At 34.3% G+C, this 12871-nt stretch overlaps 1 protein-coding gene across 1 annotated transcript; it reads left to right on the top strand.

Annotated features, from left to right (window-relative positions):
- Window positions 1-781: 781 nt before the first annotated feature.
- Window positions 782-12798, top strand: LOC107408781 (methionine S-methyltransferase). Its single transcript, XM_048479033.2, has 12 exons — window positions 782-1227; window positions 1328-1521; window positions 1607-1813; window positions 1928-2023; window positions 2759-2947; window positions 3022-3210; window positions 3309-3545; window positions 5746-5880; window positions 8676-8996; window positions 9164-9343; window positions 10186-11154; window positions 12194-12798. The coding sequence occupies exons 1-12, from the start codon at window positions 996-998 to the stop codon at window positions 12527-12529; spliced, it is 3285 nt and encodes a 1094-aa protein (XP_048334990.2). The 5' UTR covers window positions 782-995; the 3' UTR covers window positions 12530-12798.
- Window positions 12799-12871: the final 73 nt, after the last annotated feature.

The following is a 12871-nucleotide window of genomic DNA, read 5'->3' as shown; positions in this document are numbered from 1 at the left end:
AATAAGCATACACAAAAGCATTCAATCTAGATCTTAGAAAGTAAAACAATTACTTGGCAAATAGAAACATAGGTAAAAATTGAAGAAAGTATTTTTTAGTTTATTTTGTTCTTATATTTTTTTAAGATACAAGCAATGTATAAGCGGTATTATATGTAATATAATATGTTGTCATATGTGCCATGTTATTTTGTGTCTTTTTTAATTATTATGTATAATATAAATTCAACAATATATAATTACACATAATATTACATGCTGGTAAATAAAATATATGAATTTTACATAAAATTGTGACATATATTTGGTGATGGATTGCATAGTAAAAAAGTTTACTTCTTCTTTTATTCAAGGAAAAAAAAAAAAGAAAAAGAAAAAAGTTTACTTCTTTTCCCTGTGCATAATGCTTCTCATTTTTCAAGGCACCAATAAAAAAATGATGCTCATTTTTTCTCTTTATTTTTCTTTCTTGAACAGAAGAAAAGATGTGTATAAATATGTATATTATATTACAATCAAGATCAAATAAAATCTGCGTAATAAAATATAAATTGAATTTTTATTCAAAAAAATGGTTATTAAATATAGACCTTAATTGATAATATATTATATCTTAAAATTCATAACCTTCACGTGTAAAAATACCATTCAATCACCAGGCACCATGTGGGTGCAAAAATTTAAAAAAATCCCTAACGAATCTTTGTCAAAGTCAAAGGGAATTTCCCTTTATTTTCTGCGCTTTAAAAAAAAATTAAATATTGGAGTATTTAATGTTAAAGTGAAAGCTTAAGAAAAAGCCGGGAAAGAGGAAGAGCGACCTCCAAGCCTCCTTCATTATTGCTTTCAGCACATCTATATATATATATATATATATACACGCACACAGTCTTCTTGTTTCTCTCTTTATGTCAGTGATATCACAGTGAAAGAAAAGAGAAGAAGAAGAAGAGGAAGAAAGAATCAGAGTTTGATCTGAAAGTTTTGTACTGTAAATGGCAGAGAGATCGGTGGAGGAGTTCTTGAAGGAGTGCCAGCAGTCGGGGGACTCCGCCTATGCCGCCTTGAGATCGGTTCTGGAGCGTCTGGAGGATCAGAAAACCAGAGTGCAGGCTCGGATTTTCCTCGCCGATCTCCAGAAACGCTTCCCTTCCAAAGAAGCCCGTGACCAATGCTTTGACTCTTACCATTTCAGGATCGAAGACATTTTCCTTGACCAATACGAGGGTCGCTTGCTTTTTTCTTTCTTTTCTCTTTTATCTGTTTGGTAAATGTGAAAATTATTTCTTAGTCTTGATAATCGATTTTGTTTAACTTTGGTGTTTAGGTTATCAAGGGAGGAAGAAGCTGACGACGATGGTGATCCCTAGTATATTTATCCCAGAGGACTGGTCCTTCACTTTTTACGAAGGATTGAATAGACATCCGGACTCCATTTTTAAGGATAAGTCTGTTGCTGAGCTTGGTTGTGGCAATGGTTGGATTTCCATTGCCATTGCTGAGAAATGGTTGCCTTTGAAGGTCGGTTTGTTTTATTCCTTTATTTATTTATTTTTTCCTTTACATAATTCCATTCATAGCAAAAACAACCTTAAATCTTCTTCAGGTTTATGGGCTCGATATAAATCCTAGAGCCGTCAAGATTTCTTGGATAAACTTGTACTTGAATGCTTTGGATGAACAAGGTCAACCCATCTATGATGGGGAGAAGAAAACTCTGCTGGATAGGGTGGAGTTTCATGAATCTGATCTCTTGGGTTATTGTAGAGATCATGACATTCAACTTGATCGAATTGTTGGATGCATACCTCAGGTTTGATCGAGACCCACAAGCTCAAAGCTTGTTAAAAAACATTAAGTTTGGGATGTCGAATGGCAATTTGACTTCTGTTCTGCAATTTTTTATTTTTAAATAATTTTGTTGCAGATTCTTAACCCCAATCCAGATGCAATGTCTAAGATGATTACAGAAAATGCAAGTGAAGAATTTCTGTATTCTTTGAGCAATTATTGCGCACTTCAGGTTAGAAACTACAATAGATTCTTTAAATTTATCCTCCTTGTGTAGTTGCTGATTTTTGAATTCGACTTTTGCAAAGTCAAGACTTGTATCTGGTTGGCACACTGCGCTGGGATAATGGATTTGTTTAGAACGAAAAAGGAAAAATGTTAGTCCAATAGCACTTGCACTTGCTATTCCCAAGATGTTAAATCATTTTTAATTTGTTTTATGAATTAAATTGGAATGCTTGGTGCAAAAAATAGAAGTAGTTACTATGTTTGGTTCACTCTAGTTCAGAACATCTGCTAGAAACAGTTCTTTTCGTTATAGTACTTTGTTGTTGGCATTTTAAGTGCATCCAGGAGTTTATGATAACATAAGAAAAACGTTAATCTGGAGATCAAGCTACTGGGTTGAAGATATGTGAAATGTTTTCATATTCCTCTTGTAAATAGTATACTACACGAAGCAGATCTTATGAACTACTCCTCTTAAATGAACATGTAAACTCCTTTAAATCATACGCCATCCTTTTTTTTTTTTTTTTTTTTTTTTTTTGTTTCTTTGTTTGTAGCAGTGAATACTCTTCTTAAATTATATGGACTTGTAAGCTCCTCTATAACCACGCTTAACGGATTAATTTGCAAAAATGGATATGCCAATTTTTACTTTTTCAACCTGTTGTTAGATGGTGGAAAAAGATGCCTCACCACTGCTATAGTGTTTTTGTTCATATATCTCTTTTCTTCTGTGAAGGGTTTTGTTGAGGATCAGTTTGGCTTAGGTCTTATTGCTAGAGCAGTAGAGGAAGGAATAGCTGTCATCAAACCTATGGGGATAATGATCTTCAATATGGGAGGTCGTCCAGGACAAGGCGTTTGTAAACGCTTGTTTGAACGACGTGGTTTCTTTGTTAATAAGCTTTGGCAGACTAAAATTCTTCAGGCAAGTCAAGTTCCTTTTAATTGGATAATATTTCACCTTCTGGATTGTACACCTCTTGAATGGTGTTGTTACAGGCTGCTGATACGGATATTTCAGCCTTAGTTGAAATTGAGAAGAACAGTCCACACCGTTTTGAGTTCTTCATGGGACTTTCTGGTGATCAACCTATTTGTGCTCGAACAGCCTGGGCCTATGGAAATGCTGGTGGCCGAATCTCTCATGCATTATCAGTTTATAGCTGTCAACTTCGCCAACCAAATCAGGTGTGCTCTTATGTTGACTTTCGACTTCACAAAGTGATCATATGCTGTACCTGAAATAAAGGGAAACTTCAAGAGATAATGTTCAAATATACTGGCAGGTTAAAAAAATTTTTGAATTTCTCAAAAATGGCTTTCAAGATATCAGCAGTTCCTTGGATTTATCATTTCAAGATGATGCTGTTGCTGATGAGAAGATTCCCTTCCTAGCTTATCTAGCCAGCATTCTGAAAGAAAGTTCTTTTTGCTCTTATGAGCCACCAGCTGGAAGCAAACAATTTCGTAATTTCATTGCTTCTTTCATGAAAACATATCACCGTATTCCACTAAGTGCTGATGTAAGTAAAAATTCTCTACTTTTTTCTATATTGGCCAAAATCTTTATTGGTTTTCATCATACTTTCCGATTTTTTTGTTTTTTTTTGAAAACTCTTTTGACTAACTTATCTATTTTGTCCTTCTAGATTGTTCTAATTTTCTCTGTTTGGGTTCAGCTCAATTATGTTAACCAAGATATAAATTTTCACTCCATTGTAAAAACAACAACTATCTCATGTCATTACTAATTTAAAGAATTTGGTATGATTGATGGTTCTTCTTCTTCTTTTCTTCTTCCCTTTTTATTTTTATTTTTATTTTTTATTTTTTTGGTTTTTCCAAGAAGGCACAATAAAATTTTCTCCTTGAAAATTAACATAGTCCAGTGCTGAAGGAAAAAAGTTAAAGAATTAGGTTTATAAAGCTAGTATGCATATATGGATTAAACAATAATGTTATCTGAAGACATAATGCTGGTTATATAAACATGAGGGCTAGGGTCATGAATTCATTGTGGTAATGCTGAAATTTTCTTATATATGTTAATCTGCCCATATTACTTGTCAGTCTTTTTTTATTCTAAGTGGTGCTTGAGATCTATTATAGTACTAGGCTTGCTGCATTATTTTTTATCCATCCTATTTGATTAAGTGATATTCCAGTGACTAGATCATAGGTAGGTAATAAATTTGTGCAGACAAAATTAAAAGAAAGTTGAGAAGCTGGAAGGCAAGAAGATGTTCCCTGTACATACCAACAAACATGTCAATGTGTCCATACAACACATAAGGAGATTGGAACGGAGTAATAGAAGTGTGCCAAAATATCCTTTGATTATTTGTTAAATATTAAACAATGCATATTGACGGTTCATTGCTGCTATTGTCTATTTTAGCAAGGAGAATTCTTGATCTCCAAAATTAAACCTTATGCAGTTTAGCATATCCATTCAATCTTAGATTACTCCAAAGCATCTCTTTTTGCCGTGTTATATGATAGATATTTTTAAGTTGGTCTTACATTACATGGATGGCTTGGGCGATTCACATGATGCAATTCCTGATAGTGTCACAATGTTATATAACCCAAATTAGTTAGATTTACTTTCAAACTTCGAGGTTTATGCATAGTCTAGATTGGTTGGTATATAGAGATCAATATAATGATTTCTCACTGAAGTTGGTCATGATGGTATTAAATGCTATCTTGATTATGCTGGCTGTTTTTGGTGTTAGAGTTTTAAATGCTTCAAGAGAACCTCATAAGGTCTAACTACTGATTGAAAGAGAAGAAAAAATTCCTATCTTACCAACTTCCATATGATACTAAAATGGATGAGAAAATCTACAATCATTAATTAACAATCGCATTCTTATGGACATTCAAGATCTTAATTCAAATAAACAGACTGATGGCTAGAATGTTCTGCAATCTCTAGTGCTCTATAGACATTGGTCATTGTAAGATTTCAAATTATAATATTATCTGCAAGAATAGACATTAATCTACTTGCTTTTCACTATATATATATATATATGCATACAAAAATACTAATGTGGGTGACATCCCCCATGAAGAGTAGGTGACAAGCACTTGTCACTGTTTGATCCATGTGGTTACATGTAAACAGATAGTTGTCATCGGACGTCGTACTCCGCCAAGTGGTGGGTGACATCACCCATATTAGCAAAATCATATATATGTAGATTTATATAATGTGAGGTAGTCAAGTTTGTAGTTAGGAGGAAGCATACTTCAATCTTCTCTCCAAAGCTTGACTTTTTTTGGAAATTAAGAACTTCTAGGGGGCTAAATCAGGCAAAACTATATGATTTCTGGAATAATATCCTAGAACTGACCTCAGTAATAGCTAAAAGTTATGAGCATATACTTGTTTTGTAGCTACTTAAAGATCTGAAAACCCTTTTAACAATTGATGTTAATCAGTAAAAATATTAATTCTAACTCTTATATGGATTCGATCTAAGAAATCTAGCATAAGTTTGAAAAGATATCCTACTTAGATTAAGAGTTTCTTTTGTGACCTATTTGAAATAAAGTACACGACAAATTTTCTCTTTAATGGTTCCTACAGTCACGCTCCTTTATCATAATGTTTCTGGCTAAAGGACCGGTGGGAAATTTCATATGTTGTATACTTCTGTGTTCTTTAGAGTTGGCTGCATTTCTGACTTTTGTTTCTACAATTCGTTGTACAAGAATGTTGTTGTCTTTCCTTCAAGGACTGTGGCAATTGAGAATGTACTTCGATTGTTCACACCCAGCCTTGCAATTGTTGATGAACATCTGACTCGACATCTTCCTAGGCAATGGTTAACTTCTTTGGCAGTTGAGGTATGTATACTGTTTTTGTATTTCTTTCATCAGCTAATTTATTAATGCTTTAAAATGTTAGCTAACATTTTTAATAGCTTTTAATCACTAAGGAGATTAAACTTTTGTGCTTCTTTATTTTGGTGTTTATTTGTCTGAAATATTAGTGTTTCCTCTAGCTCTCGTGTTATAACAGGATTCTCTAGATACTAAAGATACTAAGCTGATATATTTTGAAGTTCAATTATTTACCTTTCGGTCAACTATGTATTTGGTTTTCTTTTTTTAGATTTTCTTAAAGGTTTTACTTTGCTTGCATATAATTGGCTTATGCTTTAAATGATAGGCTTTTCACCATCTACAAGCTTAAAGAAACTAGCTACTAGATTAAAGAGAGGGCTTATGCTTTAAATGATAGGCTTGTCACTAGCTACAAGCTTAAAGAAACTAGCTAGTAGATTAAAGAGAGAGGGAAGGAGAAAAATCAAATTGAAAACTGTTTCGACCTGTTTATAAAATGAGGCTCATTTTGATAAGGGATGGAGAGAGGGAGGGGGGAGGGAGGGAGGAGAAACATCAAATTGAAAACTGTTTCAACCGGTTTATAAAATGAGGCTCATTTTGATAAGGGAAAGAGGGGGGAGGAATTAAAAAATGTTTCAACCTGTTCATAAAATGAGGCTCATTTTGGTGAGGGAGGGAGGGTGATGCAGGACAGATAGGGTAGAAAAGAAAACAGAAAATTAAAGACAGGGCTTTAGCATCATATTAGAACAACAGTTTTAGAAATAACTCCTAAGATCAATTTTAGGCATCACACCTAAGTTTGATTTGCATCACACAAAACCAGAGAAAATAATCTCAGAAAAATATTTGTATTTTCCATCAGCTCTCCAACAAACATTGTAGATATCCCTATTTATAATAAAACCACCTAACAACATAAGGAAACTAAACGTAAGATACCCTAATTAAATAAGGAAACTAAATAATAAAACTTCCTTAAAACATAAGGAAACTAAAATAATAATAAAAAAAAAAACTAATAAACTTAATAATATTAAAACCTTAGAAATCAAATAAACATAATAATATTAAAATCCTAAAAATCATAAAACCCTAGTACTTATAATCCTATGTAATCTCCATTATTCTCCCCCTCCCCTTCTTAGAGAACGAGGCTCCGGTGAGTTTGAAGTTGACATAATAAAGTGATAAGCGGAACTTCGAGAATGGCAGCAGCAGCGGCATAATCTCAAACTTGATGAATAGGGCTACGTGACTAGCAAATTTAGGGACATCCAAGGTCAACATAACCCTCATTCAATTGATCCGAGTCCAACACATTTGGATTGTGTTGGTAGTGGTCTAAGTAAGGTGACAGGTTGTGTAGATCCTTGTAAACTAGATTGAGGAGAGGGCGCTGGAGTAGTACTATTTGCTGGTTGCTTTTCTTTATTTTGATCATTGTTGGCTTGAGAAGCTTTAACTTGTTCATTTTTAGTTGAAGCTCTACTCGACCTAAATACTTGCATCTCCATATTGCTAATCAGAACATCAATATTGTTAATCCAAACTTCAATATTGCTAACCCGAATATTATGAGATTTGACTTGTACTGTCATACATATTAATAGTTCTTCATATCTGCCTCTATTCCTTCCAAGTCGTGTAGTCATGATTCTTTATGCCAAAGAAAGCATTTGATCACGGGGGAGTGTTCACGTAGGGTTACTGTTTACATGGATACTATTCATGTTGGGTTACTGTTCTTAATGGACTGTTCATGTGAGGCACTGTTCACAAGGAGGCTGGTACCTGATACCGAATATGATGTACAACAGATAGGGTAGAAAAGAAAAAAGAAAATTAAAGATAAAACTCTAACATTACACTAGAACAATTTTAGGAATCACTCCTAAAATCAATTTTAGGCATCACACCTAAGTTTGGTTTGCATCACAAAAAACCAGATAAAATAATGTCAGAAAAATATTTGTATTATCCATCAACTCTCCAACAAAGGTTCTAGAGATCTTTATTTATAATAAAACCATTTAACAACATAAGGAAACTAAAAATAAGATACTCTAATTAAATAAGAAAACTAAATAATAAAACTTTCTAAAAACATAAAGAAACTCAAATAATTAAAAAAACCTAATAAACCCAATAATATTAAAACCCTAGAGATAAAGTAAGCATAATAATATTAAGGCCCTAAAAATCATAAAACTCTAGTAATTATAGTACTGTGTAATCTCCATCAAATTGAAAACTGTTTCAACCAGTTTATAAAATGAGGCTCATTTTGATAAGGGAGGGAGGAAGGGAGGGAGGAATTGAAAACCGTTTCAACCTGTTTGTAAAATGAGGCTCATTTTGATGAGGGAGGGAGGGAGGAAGGGAGGGAACTATTTCAATTGAAAACTGTTTCAACCTGTTTATAAAATGAGGCTCATTTTGATGTGGGAGGGTGGGAGGAATTGAAAACTGTTTCATCCTGTCTATAAGATGAGGTTCATTTTGATGAACTTTTCTATTTTTGCTATCATAAATGGCTAATCATAGTATTCATTTATTATTGATATGTGCTTAATCTTTCAAACAAGCTCTTAGTTATCCAATTTAGTATCAAGAATTTGGAACTGCTGTTGAAGATATGAAACCTAATTTTTGACAAACTTATTTGTGAAAAGACTAGATACATTAAATGCGTAGTGCAGACAGTAAATTGGTATGAAACACTTATAATTCTATGGTAAGTTGAATTCAGCGGCAACACATGCAATGATTATGTTTTATTTTTATTGTAGAGTAATGGAACTGACGACCCATCAGAGGATGTGCTTACAGTCATTGAAGCACCCCGCCAGTCAGATTTGATGATAGAGCTGATAAAGAAGCTAAAGCCACAGGTGGTGGTAACTGGGATGGCTCAATTTGAGGCTGTTACTAGTGCAGCTTTCGTAAACCTTTTAGATATCACAAGAGAAATAGGAGCTCGCCTTTTCTTAGACATATCTGATCAATTTGAACTATCCAGCCTTCCAGGTTCCAATGGAGTCCTAAAATATGTTGCAGAAAATCCTCTACCCTCCCATGCGGCAATTATATGTGGCTTAGTAAGGAATCAGGTAATTGTTCTTTTCATGTTATTGATTGCTTAACTTAATCTGATAATCATAAGAGGAGGTATTCCTTTTTATAGAACTAAATCCAGAATGTTGCATATTTTGTCATAAACTCTTAGGTTATTTATGCATCATCCTCTCCTAATTAACGTTAGACAAAAAATTTACAGGTTTATTCAGATTTAGAAGTAGCTTTTGTAATTTCAGAAGAGGAGGCCATATTTAAGGCACTCTCTAAGACTGTGGAACTACTGGAAGGAAATACCGCATTGATAAGTCAAGGTTATTATGGTTGTCTCTTTCATGAACTCCTAGCCTTTCAGCTTGCTGACCGACATCCACCCGCAAAGGTTAGGCGAGCGATCTCTCTCTCTCTCTGTCTTAAAATTTTATTCTGAGTTTGTGAAGATCATATTCATTTAAGTTGAAGCATTTTGATTGGAATTATACCTTTCCTTTTCTGAAATTTGATTGGAATTGTCTCTGGATGTTGTTCTGGCTTATAGAAAGCAACACATTTAATGTTTTGTTGAATATATTAGAAAGGGAAGAAAATAATTTTTAACATGGGAAAGTCTGGATCATCTGTTATCCATTTCTATTATACATATATACCACTAAATCTGTTTGAAAACGTAATTTGTTACTGTAGAGGGCCCCTCATCAGAGTGTGGGACTCCAGGTTTTTCGAGTCCTCTGTTGTCCCTAGCAGACGGGCTATTTCGATATTGTCTAGGTAGATGCTTGCCACCAAGTGGTCACCTCCTATCCTTTTTCCAAATAAAATGGTGTTTGCTTGTTTTGATTTATTTATTTTTTTTTTAAGAGATCATACTGCATTGACAACATGATTTTTGATTGGAAAACAAGAAGAGTGTATATATTCTCAATATCCTTCATATAGGATTCTGTACTGTTTACCTGATATTTAGCCAGACAGCCTTGGAAAACCTTAGCAAACATGCAAGATTTTCTATGACAGGATCTTCATAACCCTAAGGTTTTCTCTTTTGATCAACTGACTAGGTCTACAGTTGATACAGTAGTTTTATGTTGATTGAAGATTTGAAATTTTCATATTCATTTACAGTGTACACATGTTGAATCTGTTGAGTAATTTATTTCTAAATAACCTGATTTTATTATTCATGGAGAAAAGTTTATCAAATTGTTTTTGATAACTGTCCTTCAGAGAGAATGTGAAAAGGCCAAATCAGCCGAGTTGATTGGGTTTTCTAGTTCCACTCTCTCTGTCCTCAGCAATGCCGAATTGTCAATTACTGAGCCAGAGAACACCTCCCCCATTCACATGGATGTTGATCAAAGCTTCTTGCCTGTACCTTCTTCTGTCAAGGCTGCTATTTTTGAAAGTTTTGCAAGACAGAATATGGCTGATTCTGAAATAGATGTTACTCCTATCATCAAGCAATTTATCAATAGCAATTATGGGTTCCCAGTTGATAGCAAGACAGAATTTATATATGGTGACAGCACACTGGCTCTGTTTAATAAATTGGTTCTGTGCTGCATCCAAGAAGGTGGGACTTTGTGCTTTCCAGCCGGCTCAAATGGAAACTATGCCTCCGCTGCCAAATTTTTGAAAGCAAACGTTGTAAATATACCTACTAATTCTGAAAATGGCTTTAAGCTCACTGAAAAGGCACTTTCAGGAGTACTTCAGTCTGTAAGTAAGCCGTGGGTGTACATTTCTGGACCAACAATTAACCCAACCGGTTTGATTTACAGCAACAAAGAGATAGAAACCATATTACATATTTGTGCTAAAGTGGGTGCTAGAGTTATTATTGATACTTCATTTTCGGGACTGGAATTCAACTTTAAGGATGGTTGTGACTGGGATTTAGTTGCCAGTTTGTCCAAGCTGAATTGTTCTAACAATACCTCTTTTTGTATCTCTTTGCTCGGAGGACTGTCTCTGAAGATGCTTACTGGGCCTCTCAAATTTGGGCTTCTGGTTCTAAACCAGCCTGTTTTGATCGATGCATTTCATAGCTTTCCAGGATTAAGTAAACCTCATAGCACTGTTAAATATGCTGTAAAGAAGCTGCTGGGTCTGAGAGAACTGAAATCTGGGGATCTGTGGGAGGCTATTGCTGAACAGATAAGTAATTTCAAGAGCAGGTCGAAACACTTAAAAGAGGTGAACAACCCTCTTTCCCGCACACTTTTTCTTCTGAATTTCATTATTAAAGCATTTATGCACTACCTATTAAGAGTTAAATGCACTGCCAGGCCATCTAATCTGCAATTAGTTTCATTGTGAACCCTGCATTTTTATTTATTATAATTAAGTGCCTTAACTTTAGTTTTAATTCAATGTGGCTTTGCATTTTTAATTTTTGAATTGAGGTCTTTAATTTAAATGTGGTTTAAGTCTGGTAAAAAGGTAATGAAAAGTATGGTATAAAAAGATGTGTCAATGTGAAATTTGAGACAATATAAAGGGTTGAGAAGTATTACAGAATGCGGTTAACTACTGTAATAACCAGGCAGTAAGCAATGCCACCTAGAAACAAAAATAAAAATTGCGACTCAATTGAAAAAATTGAAAATGCAGGCCCCAGTTTGAAATTATGGGCAAAATAGAGGGCCCAAAAGTATAGTTCATCCTTAATATAATTTTTTTTGGGTATGCTTGACAATGCCAAGTGTATTGAAACTGTGGTTAGGTTCTGACATGTACTAGAAACTGTGGGCTAAATGCAATTCTAAGTTTGTTGAATCATTCGCAGTGTGCTTAAGACTGCTGAAATCACTTTCCTTTATTCTTAGCTTTAGTTATGTAGTTTTATGCTTCCAAGGAAGCGGATCTTGTGTGATGATTAGGAATTATTGTTAACTTGTAGTTGGAATCACATAATGTATGCTAGAGGTAAAAAATATTGTCATTTGAAGCTTATTTCATATGTTGAATATTGTGCAAAAGACAGGTTGAAAAGAAAATGAAATATGAAATGTAAACTTGTTCAACACAACTTCTCAGAAAACAGTATGCTTTAGTTGACCTTAAAATGCTGTAATAAAACAAGGATGAACAGAAGCTGCAGAATTCAGGTTTCTCACTTATTGTCTTACGTTTTTTTGCCCTGACCCAGCTGCGATCCTGCATGTTTCATAAGAACTGTTTTTCCTTGCACTTTCTTACCTTGATTTTTCTCCCCATTCTACTTCTGCCATAGATACTGACGAACTGTGGGTGGGATGTGCTTGAATCCCATGCTGGCATTTCCATGGTGGCGAAGCCCTCTGCCTATCTGAACAAGATTGTTAAACTCAATAATTCACCCAAAGATGGAAGCAGTACTGAAAATTCTACGACTTATGAAGTTAAAATTGATGACTCAAATATCAGGGAAGTCATTTACAGGGCCACTGGTTTGTGCATCAACAGCAGCTCATGGACTGGAATTCCTGGCTACTGCAGGTTCACCATTGCACTGGAAGAAAGTGAGTTCAAGCGTGCGTTGGATTGCATTCTCAAATTAAGAGCATCACTAGTAACTGAAGTGTTCTAGTATTGTGATCTATGATCTGATTCATTGTCTTGATGGATTTTTTTCTTTAAACTTTCCGGTCCTACTGGTGTTTCCACTGAACACAAGTTGATTTTTGTTTTTCCTCCATTCAGCATTGGTCAAGGGTTTTTCCTCCCTTTATCCTTACACAACTATGAAAATTGATCTTTTTCTCTTTTTTCTTTTGTCCACAATGTTGAAGAATCTCATATTCTTTTCAATTTCACCTATTTATGTGAACATTGTTAATCTATATATTGAATTTTATATTTTCTGCCTCATATATTTTATATTTTGTTGGCAAATTTAAACAAATTTTGTTATACCTTAAGGTGGTGTTTG

Source organism: Ziziphus jujuba, chromosome 7 (assembly GCF_031755915.1).
Source record: "Ziziphus jujuba cultivar Dongzao chromosome 7, ASM3175591v1".
Lineage (NCBI taxonomy): Eukaryota > Viridiplantae > Streptophyta > Magnoliopsida > Rosales > Rhamnaceae > Ziziphus > Ziziphus jujuba.
This window is presented reverse-complemented; position numbering and strand designations above follow the sequence as displayed.